The sequence below is a fragment of the Rattus rattus genome, chromosome 2, assembly GCF_011064425.1.
Source record: "Rattus rattus isolate New Zealand chromosome 2, Rrattus_CSIRO_v1, whole genome shotgun sequence".
NCBI lineage: Eukaryota > Metazoa > Chordata > Mammalia > Rodentia > Muridae > Rattus > Rattus rattus.
In genome coordinates this window covers 75,556,779-75,571,656 of record NC_046155.1, presented here as the reverse complement: position 1 = coordinate 75,571,656, position 14,878 = coordinate 75,556,779, and the positions used below count along the sequence as shown (strand labels likewise).

General features: G+C 52.8%; 2 protein-coding genes across 4 annotated transcripts; both read right to left on the bottom strand.

Annotated features, from left to right (window-relative positions):
• Nucleotides 1-1,619: 1,619 nt before the first annotated feature.
• Lat (linker for activation of T cells) lies at nucleotides 1,620-6,756 on the bottom strand. Of its 3 annotated transcripts, XR_004386843.1 has the most exons (10): nucleotides 6,348-6,756; nucleotides 6,147-6,174; nucleotides 6,002-6,036; nucleotides 5,685-5,772; nucleotides 5,483-5,547; nucleotides 5,370-5,399; nucleotides 5,230-5,290; nucleotides 5,067-5,161; nucleotides 1,991-2,398; nucleotides 1,620-1,838 (listed from the first exon to the last, which is right to left on the bottom strand). XR_004386843.1 is itself a non-coding variant. In XM_032892679.1 (7 exons), the coding sequence occupies exons 1-7, from the start codon at nucleotides 6,448-6,450 to the stop codon at nucleotides 5,226-5,228; spliced, it is 414 nt and encodes a 137-aa protein (XP_032748570.1). In that variant the 5' UTR covers nucleotides 6,451-6,756; the 3' UTR covers nucleotides 5,077-5,225. The 3 variants fall into 3 exon arrangements, 1 of the variants encoding a protein (XP_032748570.1); XR_004386844.1 differs by lacking the exon at nucleotides 5,370-5,399; XM_032892679.1 differs by lacking the exons at nucleotides 1,620-1,838; nucleotides 1,991-2,398 and having other exon boundaries at nucleotides 5,077-5,290.
• Nucleotides 6,757-7,218: 462 nt separating this feature from the next.
• Nucleotides 7,219-14,574, bottom strand: Spns1 (sphingolipid transporter 1 (putative)). Its single transcript, XM_032892678.1, has 12 exons — nucleotides 13,984-14,574; nucleotides 13,821-13,886; nucleotides 12,184-12,320; nucleotides 11,077-11,228; nucleotides 10,925-10,991; nucleotides 9,969-10,114; nucleotides 9,571-9,726; nucleotides 9,112-9,301; nucleotides 8,705-8,770; nucleotides 8,364-8,462; nucleotides 7,901-8,072; nucleotides 7,219-7,562 (listed from the first exon to the last, which is right to left on the bottom strand). The coding sequence occupies exons 1-12, from the start codon at nucleotides 14,222-14,224 to the stop codon at nucleotides 7,468-7,470; spliced, it is 1,587 nt and encodes a 528-aa protein (XP_032748569.1). The 5' UTR covers nucleotides 14,225-14,574; the 3' UTR covers nucleotides 7,219-7,467.
• Nucleotides 14,575-14,878: the final 304 nt, after the last annotated feature.

The following is a 14,878-nucleotide window of genomic DNA, read 5'->3' as shown; positions in this document are numbered from 1 at the left end:
AGATCTAATCATAGATCATTTCTGGCTGTGCATTTTCAAGCAAGTTATCTCACTTCTCTGGTTCGCTTACCTACAAAATGCCCTAAATGTTCATGGGGACGCCATTGTGATTAAACGATGGGATTCAGTGGGTACCTCGGTGTTTAGATCACCTCTGCATCCAGAAAGAACCACTAACTGTGTATCCATTGGAGCAGCAACCACACAACACACACTCCAACTCAAACCAGTTGCTCACACGCTGTGATTTACTGACCCACATGACTGAGATGTAGAGGTTCATAAGTGAGCAGATTCAGGAAAACATCCATGTCTAAGCCACCCTTCCTCTCCACAGCTTCTCTCAGAGGCAGGGCATGCAAATGGGGTCTCCAGAACTACAGCTTCCAGCCCAGTTACAGCTAGGATCAAAAGGGGTCTCTTACAAAGACACCAGGCTGCCCCACTGCCCAGTGAGCTGCAGTGAAATGTATCTGCAAAATCTGCAACTTGAACCATTGTGCAATGCAGGAAAAGGATCAGTTGACATCCCAGGACTGGGGCCTGCACTGGTGCCTCTAAATCCACACAGAACTGGGAGGAGAGTGGGTCCTGGAGGAGACCAAGAGAAAACTCTCAGAACCCAGGTGAGGGAGCCAGCCCAGTGGACAACCACTCATCAGACCGTTGCCCACTTCCAGACCTAGTAAACTGATGCAGCAGTGAGGTCTGCGGGCACGCCACCACGGCGGGACTGAAACTTGATGGCAGTACCTACTGCAGTTGCCTTGGCCACTTTGGTAAAAGATAGGTTTCCACTATGTGTGTCGGGCTGGCTTTGAACTCTTAGGCTCCAGGAATCCTCCCACCTCAACCCCTGGAGCAGCTGAGATTAACCAGTGGTCACTCCCGCGTCTGACCACTCCAGTTATTTCACTGAGAATCACACAAAAGGTAAGAACCAAAAGACCTACTGAGGTGTTGTCAGGCCAGTCCTTTGTCTCGAAAGTGTCGGGAATAGAAGTTTTCAGGGTGGACACACTCCCCACCCAGAGTACCCTTCTCTGCCACTGTCACTATGAACAGATGCACTTCCATGAACTACCTTTGAGGAGATACATCCTGAGCCCCAGAAGGGACAGCTTGGGTCATAGGTCTCACTCAGAACATGGCTGTGTCCAAGTCCTTGTCTGCTGTCACTTACAGTTCTTAACCAAGACTGTTGAGAAATTGGTAGGACCCCTGTAGAGGAAGGAGACCCACAGACAGAAAGACAGGGCCATCTGGATGCTCTGACTGCAGACTTGTATGTATACGTACACACACACACACACACACACACACACACACACACACACACACACACACACACACACCTAGACCCAAAGGTCACATGTATATACACATTCAACAACATCCCACAAAGAAAAAGGTCATCTTCAACCCATAGTTACCATCTCCCAGCCTTCCAGGACCCCAGAACTCACAGTGCTGCTGACAGCTGTGCATTATGGTTCGCACCTGTAATCCCAGCACTTGGGAGACAGAGGCGGGGTAATCACCCACAGGTTCGAGGCCAGCCTGATCAACATAGCAAAACCCATCCCAGTTAAGCAATATAAATAAATAAAACAAAAGGGAGATTTTGGGCCACGTGGCCTTTATTCTATGACATAGTCCGCTGGAACTAGATTCATTCTCAGGCTTCATCAGAAGGTGCAGAATACTGGGGACACAGACTGAGCTCCAAAGTCACAATAAGTTAGGGGAGATTCTCAGGCTGTAGGCAAGGCAGAGGTCAAATGGGACTCCCTTAGCGACACCCCCAGCAAGTCCAGTTCCAGGGCTGATAGCTGCAGCTGAAACACAGCAGGGCAGGGGACACAGGGGGGACACAATCATGGACTCATGAAACCACTCGGGTATCCAGAGCCACAAAGTATGTGCCTAACCATTGGGGATGGCCAAGAAGAGAGGGCCCAAGGCAGGGGTGGAGACAGAGGCCACTCACCAGGCTTTCAGTTAAGTTCCTGAAGGTTCTCATAGTCAGGAGCTTCCTCTCCATCCACATCCTCCTCTTCTTCTTCATCTTCCACCTCCTGGGAGTTCACAGAGGCTGAGAGGGAAAGGCAGAGGGAGACTGGTGTTCAGTCTGCAGGCCAAGCCAGCTCCTGCCCCCTTACACCTTGGTACTTACCCAGCTCAGCCCTGATCACTGGCTGTGGGTCCTGGGACACATTCACATACTCCCGGCTCCCGTCTGTGGGGACAGATCAGCAGGGACAATGGCGTGAAGGGCAGGCCGTGCACAGGGTGGGGAGAAGCTAAAGGCCATGCATGGAGTGTGGTCACCTACCCAGAGATGCCTCTGCGCTCTCCTCACTCTCAGGGACATTCACGTAATCTTCACATGACTCCACTGGAGGACAGCCATTGCAATACAGTGACTAAAAGACACTCAGCCAGGCACTGGTCCCCAGAAACACCTCTTCCCCCCGACTCAGACATCCAGGTCTCTAAACACAACCTTCGCCCAAGGCAGTTTCACAATATAGAGAGAATGAATATTCAGGAAAAGCAAGGGGAGAAGCCTGGGCAGGGCAAGATCTGCTGGACCAGTGCCTCTGGGGAAATGGAACAGAGGGGGTAGTGAGGATGGGGAGCAGGGATCCAAGGAGCTCAGAGTACAGAATGCAGAGTGCTTGGTGATATTGCTTGGTGATGTGTGAAGAGGTGGCCCATTTGGTCCAGTTGGCATCTCCTCTTCTCAGACCTGTCTGGCTTCTCAACATAACCAGCCACTGCCCTCACCGCACCTCCCCAGGCCCACGAAGGTCACTCACAATGTTACATGGCTTTTTGCTTTCTGGCTTCATGGTTACCTGGTTTCTGTGCGAGCACGCGGACAAGCTGAGCTTCTGAGTTGAATAAACTGACTTGAACCCCAGCTCCAGCACTAAGCGACTATCTAACGTCAGACAGGTACCCTAAATGCTCTCTGGTTTCCTCGTCTGTAGAATGGAGTTCACAGCTATGTGCTACCATGTACCTACTGATAAACCTCGTGGCCCCAGAAGACTGAGGTAACTTGAGCTCAGGATTTAATGGACAGACTGCATCACAACAGCAAGAATGTATCAACTTAAACAACTAAACTCTAGAGAAGGGAGGGGCAGGAGGGGAAGGGGATACAGTCAGCAGAGCACTCACAAACTGTGAGGTTTAACGAGTTGTACACACTATGAGGGCATAAAGTAGGTCCTCAGTTAACAGTAGTTCTCTTAGTATCTCTGTGTGTGTTATGCAGATGCACACACTCAGGAACACATAGAGGCTTTATCCACTCCCCCATAGTTCTTTGAGACACAGTCTCTTGCTGAATTTAAAAAGAGTCATTTTGCCCCTAGCAATGATCCTTTTACCAGTATAAGTTTGCTGAATTGGCTCACTAAATCCCTAACGTAAGCCAGCAGACATAACCAGGAAATGAGGAGTGAGAACAGACGGATGGATGGAAGAGATCACTCAAACACTCTAGGGTTCAGGAGAGAAATGACAGATTAGAAATCTGGATTACAAATGGTGGTGGTGCACGTCTTTAATCCCAGCACTCAGGAGGCAGAGGCAGGTAGATCTGAGTTCAAAGACAGCCTGGTCTGCAGAGTGAGTTTCAGGTCAGCCAGGGACACCCAGAGAAACCCTATATGGGAGTGCAGGGGGACTAAAATAAAAGCGAAATAAACAAACTACCATCAATAAAAACCAAATGGAACAAGAGGAAATACACCTATAATCTCAGAACTCAGAAGCCACAGGCAATTGGAACTCTATGAGGTAAAGGCCAGACTGGTCTACAAAGTGAGTTCCACAGCAGCCAGGGTTACACAGTGAGATTCTGTCAAAAACAAAAAACAACAACAACAACAACAAAACCAGAGCCAGATTACAGACATGATAGTCTAGGGTAAATGCAGAAGGTTGGGTGTTTCTGAATTAAAACTCCAAAATTCAGCATATTCCAAAATCCAAAACCCTTTAAGTACTGGTGCATTACCACAAATGGAAAATTCCATGAAACTTTGATTTCATGCAAAAGATTTTCAAGACTGAGCATGGTAACCTACACCTTTAATTTGAGTTCGAGTCTACTTGGTCTACATATCAAGTTCCAGGACAGCCAGGACTCGACCATGAGTCCCGAAGTCAATAAAACTAAGACAAAACAAAAACCTACCTTCAGACTTGGAATATATTATATAATGGTGAATATAAAACATAAATGAATTAATCTCATGTTTAATCTTGAGTTTCATATCCAAAAGAATTTATTATATATTTATAAATATTCCTAAATCTGTATCGAAGTGTTTCAGGTAAAGGATACTCATGCTATGCAGAGACAAGAGGGTAGAAAACTGAAGATCACCAGACCTTGAGGAAAGTTCAGGGAAGGAGAAAGACCAAAGCAGAGAAAAGCGTCCCAAGAGAAACAAAGACCATGTGGGTACGCAGAAGACATCTTCAGTGAGAGTGTGTGAGAGACAGACAGATATGCAGAGCGACAGAGACAGAGACAAGAGAGACAGAGACACAGAGAGAAACAATCTGTAATCAACGTTCTTACGGACACATTAGATGATATTGCTTCCAAGAAACAAGAACAGGGTACTATACAAAAAGAACTGAGGGGGGACTTAAAGATAAGAGAAATGGATTCTTTTATTTTCTTTTTGTTGATCGTAGTGCTGTTTTGGTTTCTGAAGAGAGGGTATCACTATGTAGCCCAGGCTAACCTCCAACTCAACCCTCCTGCCATAGCCTCCTGATGCTGGGATTATAGGCATGCACCCCCACATCCAGCCGAGAAATGAAATTTCAATGGAAGGGTTCAAGAGTCAGGAAATCTCTTGGACAACAGAGAGGAGGGAGCAGAGGTGAAGGAAAAACAAGACAATGGGAAGTGGAGAGCAGGAAGCCGGACATCTGAAGGAGGAAATGGAAGAGCGGCAGTCATTACAGAGACAGAGGGAGGGAAGGAGAGGCTGGCAGCACATGGCGGAAGGAGGTAGACAGAAAGCCTGACTCACTAGAGAAGGCACTGTCTCCAAGGTCAGGGTTGCTGGGCACCGGAGCAGAGGAGACAACAGGGACGGCGGCAGGACTACTGTCAGGCAGCACCACTCTGGAAGGAAGGAATGAGTTGATAAAGGGTACCCAACTTCCACGGCCACCTCCCACCTCCCCACTCACAGGTAGCCCTCGGGATAGTCATCTTCGTCCTCGTCTTCATCCACGTTCTTACGGGCTGGCTCTATGAGGAAGGGGAGTCAACATGACCTGGACAGCTCCAGCCTCCCCACCCCACCCACTACCCTAGACCCCAGACCCACCCTGGTTCTCGTAGCTCGCCACACTGTTGGCTTCAAAGAGAGAGGGAAAGGAAGACCGAGTCAGCTCAGGTTGCACTTCCTCCCCAACGCCCTCCTGTGCTCTACACCCTTACCATCATCTGAATTCTGCCGGGAAGATGGCATCCGATGGGAGCCCCCGAGGGGCTGTGGGGATCTCCTGGAAGCCAAAGGCCAGAGATTACATCTGGGTAGGCCTCTGGGAGCGAGAGGGGTTAAACCAGGAAAAAGTGCCTCCCCAACCTAGAAGGTGTGGAGGCACAGTAGATCCGAGGGAGGGAGTTGGGGGATACTCACGGAATGGGGAGCAGGTCTGGCTGCCTCAGGGGTGGGAAGGAAGTGACAAGAGGGTAGGAAGTAGCAGGTGTTCGGGGGACGGTTATTTCTGAGGACACAGCAAAGAAAGCTTGAAGGGATGATGCCAGATATCCCCCCACCCTCATCAAGGCCTCTAAGGACAGATGTACCCCTGAAAACCATGCCCTAGACAGACATTGGGGCTCCCACTTCCCCCTATCCCAAGCCAGGTAATAACCCTTCAGACAGCTAAAGATGAACAGGACAAAGGCACAATCTTAAGAACCCTCGAGGAAGGCCAGGGTCACGGAACTCACGAGGTGGTTTGATGAGGATGCTCCTTGGGTACAAACTGGCAAGAAAGAGACAGCCTGAGTACAAGGCCTTGGGCCTTTGACCCCAGTCCCAAGTCCTTGATTGGAACAAAGGGAAGACACACAGGGCCATGGGTTTGCCACTCACCTCTCTGTGGAAGCACTGTCATAGGAGGCTAGAGGAAAGACAGCCAGTGAGGCAGGATCAGGTACATTGGGACAAGACACGCAGGTCCCCCACCCCCACCCAGGACTGAAGTAGGGACAGTTGGAGGGTGCAGGGGCTGGGGACGGCATGAGGATTCGATGGAGTGTCCAGCATCCCGTTTGCCCAAAGCTCCCCACTTACCTGGCAACTCACGGCAGCGCACGCATAGGGCAGCCAGGAGCATGACCAAGAAGGGCAGCAGCAGGAGACCCAGCTCCACAGGGCTCAAGGCGTCTACTTCCATCTGCAGAGCGCCTGCCCCAGGCCCTGCTGCACCGCAGCCCCTCGAGGGGTGTGGGACCAAGTGGGCCCCAGCCTGGGATCCAGCAGCCGGCAGCTGCGTCTGCTGTCTTGCTCGATCGAGTTGAGATTAGCGTTGGCTCCGGAAAGGTGTTAGTCCCGGAGCCAGCGCTGGGGCCTGTGCCCCAGCCACCAGCTGCACGATCCCTGTGCCCAGCTGTACCTGCCTTTCTTGCTCCCCGCCTGCCTCTCCTTCTCACCACCCGCGTGCGACAGGAAGCTGTGGTGAGGGCAGGAAATCATCAGGCTCCTCAGCCGGCTGAGCCTGCCCCCTGCCACTCACCCCCACCCAGTTGTGGGAAGGGGGAGGAGGCAGAGGGACTGACTGTGTGAAGGAAGGGTCTGAGGCTGGAGGATGAGGCAACCCCTCCACTAGGAAAGGAGACACGTGCCAACCAGGCCAGCTGTAGCCGCCTCATCCCCGGATGGGAGAACTGCAAGGAGGCTCTGCCAGGGCCTGTGTGGACCAAGGGTACCACTGCCCCCAGCTCCTAGGCTCACGTACTGGGAGAGCGACTTCCAGAGGACCACGGTGAGTCACGGTCACACCGAGCCAGCTCACTCAGAAAAGAGCAGCCCTCCTTCTAGATTACCAAGCCCAGAAGACAGGGACTTACCACAGGGTGACCTGACAGCCCCTGGTGAATCCGGAGGCTACAGATATTTCCCTGAAGCCAGTGGCACCCACAGCGAGACAAGCAGTCAGTAGGGAGTCTCATTACAAATTTTATTTACATCCGTTACAAATAGCACCAAACCCCTTGGGCTACCCTAGTAGAGAGGACAACCCCCATTTCTGAACCCCCATCTCTTCCCTGGGCTGCCCATGTAGTGTCTGGGAGCTGGGATCTATCCCAGGGCTTCCTTCTTGGACCTGGGCCTGGTGAGGGCTTCTGCCTGGGAACCGTCTGGGGTGGGCCCAGGACCAGCTGTGACATCTATGGCTGGGCGCAACGGCTCCTCAGATGAGCACACTGGACACGGGGACTCGGGTAGAACGGCCTCGCTGAGGTACCACAATCTGGTCATCTGAGGGCTCGGTCTCATGCAACAGACCTTCGAGAAAGGGATCAGAGCCAAAGGCAGTAAGATAAGAGCCAGCAAGGGGACAGAGGACAAACAGGCAGAGGGGCACAGACGACACAGCAGTGAGGGCCCTCAGAACTGCATACAGGCAGAAAGTCCAATCCACTTCTGACAGACTCAGTGCTGAGCTGGATGAGCCAGGGAAGCTGGGCTCTTGCCCCTGGCAGGCAGCTGGTGGCATGAATGTATGGGACAGTCTGAGTGGAAGGAGAACCGTGGAATGTGTACTTGGAGGCTGACAGACAGACGGATGGACAGACAGACAGATGGCACTGTGAAGGTAGACCCTGACAGTGGCCCTCACTGACCCTGCACGTGGAGTTGTGCCCGCCGGCGGTCATCCTCAATGAACATGGCGGTGCCCAGGAAGGCCGCGCCACCCAGGGCCCCGACGAAAGCACAGAGCATGAGAGAGAACTGCAGAGCCCGGAACTCGGACAGGAAGGAAGGGGGCCAGCTCCTTCGGAGGCGGTCAGAGATCTGCAGGGAGAGGAGAGTCAGAGACACGGGGATGTGGAGCCCTGACCAAGAAAATGAACAGAAGCTGGGAAGGGGAATGTTTGGGCCGAAGGGTGAGGCCTACAGCCTAATGGGCAAGCCTTCCTACAGCTTCTTCCCATCCACCAAAGGACTTAAGGGGAGATGTGCCACAGCCATCTATTGCCTAAACTGGGCCAGACTATCCCATCCACCCAGGCTCATGCCACCAGCCACCAGCCAGGGAGTACCAGGTCCCCCAACCATCCCATCCCAGCCAAGAACAGCACTTACTAGACCAATGAGGTAAGGGCTCCCCGCATCACCTAGCAAGTGGGACAGCACTATCTGGAAGGCCTCAGCTGTGGACCGTCGAGTTGGGATCACCACATACTGGGGAGGTGGGGATGGGGGTGGGGAAGAACTCAGTGAAAAGCCATGCCCACTATAGGTCCATGACAAATTTTCACTCGAGTTACAGGCAGGCAGACATGAGGTGGGCCAAGCCCAGAGGTCCCTCTGTGGCTGGACTCAAGTACACATAGGGCTGATGTCTGAAGATTAAACACTACCTCCTGACCCCGGCCCTGCTCCCATCAGCCTCTGGACTAACCTCTATCTGCCCAGCTACTCACCAACAGGATGTCAGCCACAATGGCCCAGTTCATGGACAACAGGGTCTCCCCAATAAAGATAAAAATCTGGGTGGCAGAAGTGGAAGAGAATCACATGACCAGGCTTATCCATTAACTCAGTCCCCATTGCACCCCACGAGGCAGGTGCTAGCCTCAGTACCGCCTTACACCGGAGGAAACAGCAAGGTCACGCTCACTGGCCAGTGTCACCCGGCTGGGAAGGCCCCGAGCTGAGATTTGAAAGGAGGTATCCACCTCCAGTCTGCTCTCAACTACTCTGCTGGAAGGCCCTGCATATGAGTTGCCTGCTGGTGGTCATCCCCGGTGGACATGGTGGTGCCCCGAAAGCCATGCCACCCTCCTGCCCCCATGTGAAGATACCTACCAGACCCCAGTATCCTACTCACATAGGTGGCCACGATGCTACCTCGGGCACAGGCCAGGGACAGGAAGAGGAAAGGTGCGGAACCCAGGAGGCCGGCTGCACACACCAGTGGGTCAGCCCGAGGGTTGAAGCGGCGAAGGCGGCGGCTGATTTCCACACCCAGGCCCACACCCAGGACTCCAGTCAGGCAAGTGATGAGTCCAAAGATGAGACTGGGTGGGTAGGGGCACGAGAGCTATTCCTTCTGCAAGGCCCTCTGACCCAGAGAGGACAGTCCATCCCAACCGCCCTCACACCCAAATCCATCCAACACAGAACCCCAGGCCCATGTGTTACCTCACCACATGGTTCTTAGACAGAAACTGAGACTCCCAAGAGTAGAGGTAGCTGGTAGAGTCTGAATTTGAACTTTCCTGGCCTGAGTGTGAATTCCCTTCACGCCCCACTACATGCAGTCACCCACCCAGCTCCTTACAAGTACCTGTCAGAGGAAGAGCATGAGTCTCCAGGGAGACAGGGAGGAGTCTCTCCCAGAACAACACGGGAGCGCAGCAGGAATGCTGGGGCCCAGAGAGCCAGGGAGCCCGTGACAAAGGCCACAGCGGTGAAGCCAAGGGAAGACAGGACGAAACTAGGACTGCAGATATTGAGAGGAAGTCAGACCCCGCAGCTATGTCCTCCTCTCTCTCCCTGGCTTAGTCTACTGTCAGCCATTGGATATGATCTATTCATAGATTTCAGGCAAATGCCACAAGCGAGCAACAGTGCCCGCATCTCTGGCCCTAAATACAAGGCCTCCTGGCAGGACACAACACTTGGCCTGATTAGGACTCCAGCCCCCGCCGAGGCCTCAGAGGTGGAAGAAAGGGGTAAACTCACTTTCGTGCCAGTGCCTTCAGATCTGCCCACCAAGAGGTGGGGCTCAGGGGTGGTGAACCTGAGTGGCGTTCCACAGCTCCTCTCGGGGGCTCTTGTACCACCAGGAACAGCAGCAGGACGGCCAGCACGCCTAGACCTGGTGTCACCTGGGAAAAGTGCAAGCTTTGGAACACGGGTAGGGGTATACTGAACCTCTGGTGCTTTGGAGATCAAGGGGTAAAGGCAACTTAGCTACCAGAGACACTGGGGCTGAGGGCTTCAGAAGGTTTGCTACTGGGACACCCTGGTTTTATAAGCCCAACACTGCTTCTTCTTTGGTGACAGCACCCTGATTGTTTCAGGGACCCCTACTCAAATTCTCTCACCTCACAGTTCAAACTGGATCTAAGACCTAACCGAAAGGAACGTTAAGCTCCTGCCCTCAGTAACTATGTAACAGGCACATGGCCCATGATCATCCAATCAGATATCATCTCATGACTATAGTTCAGGATCTGAGGTGCCCAAGTTGCTCAGTTGAAAGGGATCGCTTTGGACTCCTAAGTGCATGAGAATAAAGTCAATGCAGGGCGGGGAAACTGAAATAAAAATGAGTGATTCCAGGGACGGCATGGAACTCCCAGGTCAGCATCACTCAGAGCTTTACAGTGGCTGCTGTCGCCTTCTGTCTCCCGTTGAGGACCAGGCTTGCTACAGGCTCAGGGAAATGAGCACTGCCACCAAAAAAGGACGTATATAAGATCAGTGAGCTGGCTTGGTGGGTAAAAGGCCAAGCCAGAAGATCCAAGTTCAATCCCCAGGACCCTCAAGCCAAGGGAAAAATCAACTTCCCAAAGTTGACCATCAAGAGGGATGCTCACACAATTTTTTAAAAAAGAGTTAAAAAAGGGAGTATCCGCAGGTCAGAGGGGGCTCCTTAAGAATGCGGCTGCTCCCCATACTATAACCAAACTCACCCGTAAAGCCCAGTGCCAGTCTCCAGCCAAATCCTTCACTTTGGAGCCAGCAATGTAACCTAGACCGCTGTGGGAAGGGGGGAAGAGGGACGTGTGGTCGGTCAAACGCCCCAGCAAGCCCCTGCCCCACATCAGGACCACGGCCTGCTCACCTGCCCACAGGGATGGCGAAGTAGAAGATGCTGAGCATCCGACTCCGCTGGTCTGCCACGAAGAGGTCGGCGATCAGGGTGGGCGCAATGGTGGAGTAACTGGCCTCCCCGACCCCCACCAGGCCCCGGGTCAGGAGGAGCAGCCAGAAATGCTGGGAAAGGAGACATGGGGGAGGTGGCACCCCACCCTGGAGCCAGCCTCCCAGGAGACCTCTCCAGCTAGCGCTGGAGAAACAGCAGAGGCAGTGAGGGAGGCCTGGGTTTAGAGTCACACAGACCTGGCTGGAATCCTGGCTCCATTTACTAGCTGTGACTTTGAGAAAATAGCTTAACCTCTCTGAGCCTCACTTTCCTCATCTGTAAAAGGGGAACAACAATCATTTGTTCACAATGCTGTGAGGACTTTGCACTCAATAGGTGTAAAATAAGCCTACATTCCCTCCCACCTAAGACACCCCAGTGATGAATACTCAACTTAACTGGGGGTTATCTGCTTACCGAAGATACCTGGAGCTAAGGCCAGGCTACATGGTCGCCTGAGGGCACTAGGGCCTGGGGCTGAGGGCAGCACACAGGGGAAGGTTTCAAAATCACAAAAAAGCATTAGCCAGGGAAACTGCAACATGTGGCATCATGTGTTTTCAGATTGTTTTTGGAAGGGAGAAGTGGGTCATTGTGTCAGAAGTTCCCCTGAGATCTAGCAAGGATGGGGCCAGAAAGGGAGCCACATGAAGCAACCAGGAGAACATTTGTCCACAGAGCCGATAGTGACAGGGGCAGCTGACCCTGGCTGCTCTCTCACCCACACTAGCACCAGGCTCAGGAGCAAGCCCAACACCGGGGAGGGAGAGGACAAATGGCCGTCTGCACAGAGGTCAGAGGTGAAGGGGAACCCGAGTGGTCAGGTGTGCAGTGAGAGAGTTAGGGGACAAGCCACGTGGTGAGTGGAAGAAGGCTCTAGAAGAAAAGGGAACAGGATGGATGGCAGGGTAACTCAGGCAATGGAAGATGGCACAGCAAGGAGGCTCCCCCACTCTCAATCCAAAATGACTCCAGAGAACAAAAGCAAGTACTGATGGGAAGTGGGGAGGGAGTTCAGGGCCTCACCTCTCTGGGGATGAAGGATGACCCCAGTGTCACCAGGGACCAGAAGGCAATGCCCCCGCACATGAGGTACTTTCGATTGTACCTGTCACCCAGGTAGCCAAACACTGGTGCCAACACCATGTAACTGGAAATGAACACTGGGGGGAAGCAGAGAGTCACAGCCCAGTCCAGGCCCCTCAGCAACCCCCCAACACACACACACACACACACACACACACACACACACACACACACACACGCGCGCGCACGCACGCACACGCACACGCGCATACACACACTCTCTCTTCCAGTTAGAGAGCAGGGTACAAACTGCCTAACCAGAAATTCGCCACCCTCCCCCTCCTCACTGACGACACATCCCCAGCCGAACCTTGCAGCCCACCAGGGCCAGAGGGATAATCCAGGCCCAGGGTCACAACTTTTCAAAACTTCTATTATAGAATGGATCATCCAGCTGAGGTCCCTCCCTTCTACCCAGCCTGAAACAAAATCCACCTTCCACACCACGTGTCTTATCAAACCCACCCCCTTCCTTTTCCCCTTCTCTGCATCTTCAAGGCAACTGCCCAGATCATATTAGGGTTCAGTACCCAACGTCCCATCTATCTGGAACATTTTCATTTCTCTCCTGAGCTTCACAAAAACCCAACTGCTTCAAATTCCAACTCAGATACAACCAGATTTTCACTTTCTTTTCTTTTCCTTCTGGGGGTGGGGAGAAGAGAAGGTCTCATTACGTAAAACTAACAATGGTCCTCCAGCCTTTGCCTCCCAAGTACTGGGATTAAAGGAATGTGCCACCACACCTGGCTCTATGCTTCTTTTACATAAGCCTCATCCACCTCAAAATTATCCCATTTTACATCCCCTCCGTGCTGAGGCACAGCAGCACGTCAGCCTCTGTGTGGGCCAGGACTGTGTCTCCTTTAACCCACAACCTAGCATCATACATGCACGCAATGCACACGTTGAATAAGAATAAATGGAACCTTCTAGAAAGATTTCTTTCTTCTCTAACTCAACACCCTCTTGACCCGTGACCTTGTTCTATTTTCTCCACACTTAAAGGCCTCCAGTTCCTCATTGGCCTGGAGTAGGGAAAACAAATACTTCAAGACTTGGCTTCAAATGTTCATTCACCTATCTACTTATGGGACCCTGGGCAACTCTTAACTCTTCTGATAAGAATACAGGCAGTTCCGTGTAGTTCCGTCTACTCTCGGTACAAATGGGAAAGACAACACTCTTCCCTGGCTGATAGAAGGATAGGCAAGACCGTCTCGCCAAAGTCCTTGTCGCCCAGTCCCTCTGCTGTTGTTTACTGGCTCCCACTGTGTGCCACACAAGGCATTTCTCAGTCCTCACGCCTGTCTAATTGGCCCATTTTATTACTAGCTTCATTCTACAGACCAGAAAGATGAGGCTTAGAAAAGGTGAGTGTGTTGCCTACCGACTCATAGTAATTAGCTGGCTCCTTCTGTGTGATGTCCCGGCTCAACTCGATAACCCTAGAGCAGCCAGGGCTATTACCTCCAAGAGCCCTGGTCAGTAGGGCCTTACTAGGCAAACCTACACGTATGTAGGCCTAGTTGAGGCAGCAAAGGAGGAGGGATTGTGTGAGCAGGAGCCTCACTCACCAGTCTGGATGAGGCCAGTACTACCATCTCCGATGTTAAAGAACTGCTCGATGTCTGTAAGAACCCCTGAAAAGAAAAAGCACAGGATGAGCGCGGAGAGGCAACCCCATCCTGGGGAACTCCTCCCTTGCCTATGTCCCTTCTTCGGAGCATCAGTGCCTACCAGCCACGGTGAAGCGATCCATGTAGTTCAGGAGGTTGATGTAGCACAGCACCACCACTATGAGGGTCGAATGGCCCCGAGATAAACCAGTGATGCGCTGTAGCCCTTCACAGTCTGGGACCTCGAGCTCCCCGGACTTGGGATTCCCCATGGGCCCTGGCAACCCGGGATGCCCAGGCGCTGGCCCGTCATCTGGGTCATCTGCTTGGCTGAGGAACGGCGCCGTGTCGGATCCGGCCATGGTCCCTGGGGAATAGCAACCGCCCACGCCTCGGTCCCACCTCCGACGGAAGGAGGTTCGAGAAAGGACTTCGAGGAGACTTGCCCACCGTCGCCTAGGAGCGTGCTCCGATGCACAGTGCACCACTGCGAAAAGCCCTGGGTTTCGTCATTCCCTCTGGTTCCGACAGAGGAGAGGACACGTGAGATGCAGGTGATGCTGGGACAGGAGCAGGAAGACCAGGACCCAGCCCCTCTTCTCACGCTGACGCACTCCTCACCCCGGGAATGAGTGCGCCACACTCGCTGTTGCTCAGTCCAAAAGCAGCACCACAACTGCCGCCATGTTGCCCAAGAGCAGGTCATGTGACACCGGAGCCCTACTGGAGAAAGTCACCCGGTGCAAGGTTGAACACGTGACCTGCCACCGACTACGGAAGCCTCCAGGGTTTCTTGGGCTCCTGCGCTATGGTAACCCGACGCTCGTTCCTACTTCCACCAGCAGCCTCCAGGGGGCCTCGCAAGTTGGCGAAGTCTAGCACCCTAGATGGAATACCCGTTTATCTAATTTCACGTCATCACATGAGATAGAGGATTATTTGGAAATAATACATCTCTACAGATGCTAGTGAGTAGTTTCCTTTTTCTTCTTCAGTGACTGATGGCTCCATTGCTC